This window comes from Anarrhichthys ocellatus, unplaced genomic scaffold, assembly GCF_004355925.1.
Source record: "Anarrhichthys ocellatus isolate YVR2014 unplaced genomic scaffold, GSC_Weel_1.0 scaffold6740, whole genome shotgun sequence".
Taxonomy (NCBI): domain Eukaryota; kingdom Metazoa; phylum Chordata; class Actinopteri; order Perciformes; family Anarhichadidae; genus Anarrhichthys; species Anarrhichthys ocellatus.
The window spans coordinates 1-2708 of NW_022286714.1; the positions used below are offsets into that span (position 1 = coordinate 1).

Genomic DNA, 2708 nt, shown 5'->3' on the forward strand with positions numbered 1-2708 from the left:
CTTCTATACAACCAGAGGAGTCGCCCCCTGGTGGACACTAGAGAGAATGCAGCTTTAACACATGAAGCATCGGCTTCACTTTTCATTTGCTTGTCAAGCATTTAAGGCCTTCCTTGTAAAATCCTTCGACATGTTGATTGTGTTTTTATCAGCCAACTATTTGTGACAGTTATGTCTGAAAAGTGTGCCAAGTAACAAAACATTCTAGAATAAACTACGCTTAAGGGTTGCAATGGTATCCAGTTATCTTGTGGTCCACTCGACAAGAAATCAAGTCATTGTACTTAGAAGACGTACCGTTTGTCAGGCTCTCCGCTCTCTTTATGGTCCTCTCCTGGATCATCCAGTCCTCCCGGCTCGTGGTTTGGGTCTGGTACTGGCTGTAAGTCTTGGTCTGGTTCTGGCTTTGGTAATGTGTCTGACTCCACAGCTGGGTTTTGTTTTGGATCTGCGATTGCTGCCCGGTTTGGGTTACTGTTTGGCTCTGAACTTTGGTCTCTGAGTGGGTCTCTGATTGACTGACTTCCTTTTGGTGTTGTGTTTGCTGCCGGTACTTAGTCGGGTTCTGTATTTGAGTCTGAGATTGAATGGACTGGCTTTCGGTTTGGGTCTGAGTTGAGTATCCAGACGGTCTACCTGAGTCCCATGATAGGTTCCATACATTGCTGGCCCGTTTCTGATGCAGGGGGACCTTCATGGTGCTGGCTTTGGCGCTGTACATGCGGGCCATTGTTTGGACCTTGCTCAGAATGCGCTCTGAGTTTTCCATCAGCATGGAGTCCACCACGGGGCCGGCCTCAAATAACCCAATACCGGCTACGTCCGACCTCATGCCCTCAAACAAGACCCGGTTGGCGGTGACAATCCTGGATTGGCGGGACCATCGACCCACTTTAATCTGACTGGGAAGACCTTCAAGGTTCCAGCTGGTTCTTTCTAGGTCTCTGTGTTTGGTGGACTGAGCCTTGGCCTCAGTTTTTTGACACTGCTCTGTAGCTGGCAGAGGAGTAGGTGGTTCAATGTGGCTTTCATTTGGTTCTGCCAGCCCTGCTGGGTTCGGTTCATGTCCATTCATAACAACTGGGTTTCCAGCACTGGTTGTGATTGGTTTGTCTGTGCACTTGTGCTGTTCGGTAATAGTCGGTTCTTCTCCTCGCTGGGAATGTCCACCGGGTTCTCCGGTAGCCATAACACTCGTCTTCTGTTCTTCCAGCGCTTCCTCCGATGGTCCTTTGCAAACTTTTCCATCTTCGCCCAGAATCTCAGCCTCTTCTTCAACGGGACGGTTTGGACTCGACTGCAGATTCAATTGGTTTGGAGTCTCCTTGTCCTGAATCTCGGTAGAGGCTTGACTTTCTGCATCAAAATCCAAAGAGCTGATCTGTTTCTCAGCTTGTACATCACTCTCTAAATCTGCTGAGAGTGGAGTGACGGAAGGGATCTCTGGATCTGCCTCTCTGTCGATTGCTTCCGTTGTTTCACACTTGCATCGTCCACTCTCTGGCTCCCCCTGGTGTCCACTCATGTCAAAGCGCGATACCGACTCCTTCACTAAGCCGGATGGGATTTGTGAGAAACTGTTTCTCCTTGTCTGTGTCAATCCTTCTCCTCGTTCGTCGTCATGGTCTTCGTCCTCCTCCTCCTTCTCCTCTGCTTCGTCCTCTTCGGCCTCAGCTGCCGCCTCGTAGTAACTCCGGATCTTTTCGATGATCTTCTTGTCTCGCTTGGTGAGGTGGGAGCCTCTTGAGCGTTGCTGGCCTCTCTGGGATGGGTGAGGAGGGGGATCTGGATTTGGGGAGGAAGTGGTGGTTTCAGTGATCACCTCTTCCCTGGGCGACTGACAACTCTTTCTTTCTTCCTCTTCTGAGATGGAGGGATGAAGATCTGACACATGGATGATAATCTCTCCTCCTTCATCTCTTGTTTCCTCCTCTCCTTCCTCTTTTCCTAACACTTCTCCTTCTGTCTCTCCACCCTCCTCCACTCCCTTCTCCACTTCACTTGCTGCATCTTGGATTTCCTGGACTTCATTCATAGTCCTCTCATTTTCAAGACCGCTTTCCCCTCCAGGGTCACCAGGCTGACTTTGGAAGGTGCCGTCATTCTCGGCCTCTGCTTTTTCCTGCTCCTGGTGCATTGTGGGTCTTTGTTCTGGACTGGAGGGGCAGGCGACTGGGGGCAGTGGACAGGTGAAGTTGGTCGGGATGGATGGAGGCTGACTCTCTTTGGGCTGATCCAGAACGCGCACCTGGAAGAAAAGTAAGACAATGAAAGTGACTCGAATGTGAACATTAGCATGAATAGCAGCAGTAGTTGTACAAACAGACACACTAAAGGTGATATTAGTGAATCAGGTGGTGAATCTGGTTGACGGCATATTTGAGTGGATGTAGAGTAGAATGAAGTGTTTCCTCACCGATGTGTCAGTGTGGATGGCGGTGAGTCCATCTCTGGCTCTGCTCTGGTTGATGAACTCCAGGATTTCTTCTGTGATTGACAGCGTGGGAGGAGCGCTGAGGGGAGTCAACTCCTCTTCATCCTCTTCCTCCTCATTCGGAATAGAATAGAAAAGAACACATTGTTAATTCTTTGCAGCCAGTGAACAGGAAGTGAGCATATGTGTACTGAGGAGGAGTGACGTAGAGACGCCATATAAGTCTCTGGGAGAGACCTGTCAATCACCGTGTAGCCCCGCCCTAAAGCATCCC

The 2708-nt window shown here is 49.9% G+C and overlaps 1 protein-coding gene across 1 annotated transcript; it reads right to left on the bottom strand.

Annotated features, from left to right (window-relative positions):
- Positions 1–69: 69 nt before the first annotated feature.
- LOC116380302 (apoptotic chromatin condensation inducer in the nucleus-like) lies at positions 70–2592 on the bottom strand. Its single transcript, XM_031842240.1, has 2 exons — positions 2417–2592; positions 70–2248 (listed from the first exon to the last, which is right to left on the bottom strand). Exon 2 carries the CDS (start codon positions 2135–2137, stop codon positions 221–223), a length of 1917 nt encoding a protein of 638 aa, XP_031698100.1. The 5' UTR covers positions 2138–2248; positions 2417–2592; the 3' UTR covers positions 70–220.
- Positions 2593–2708: the final 116 nt, after the last annotated feature.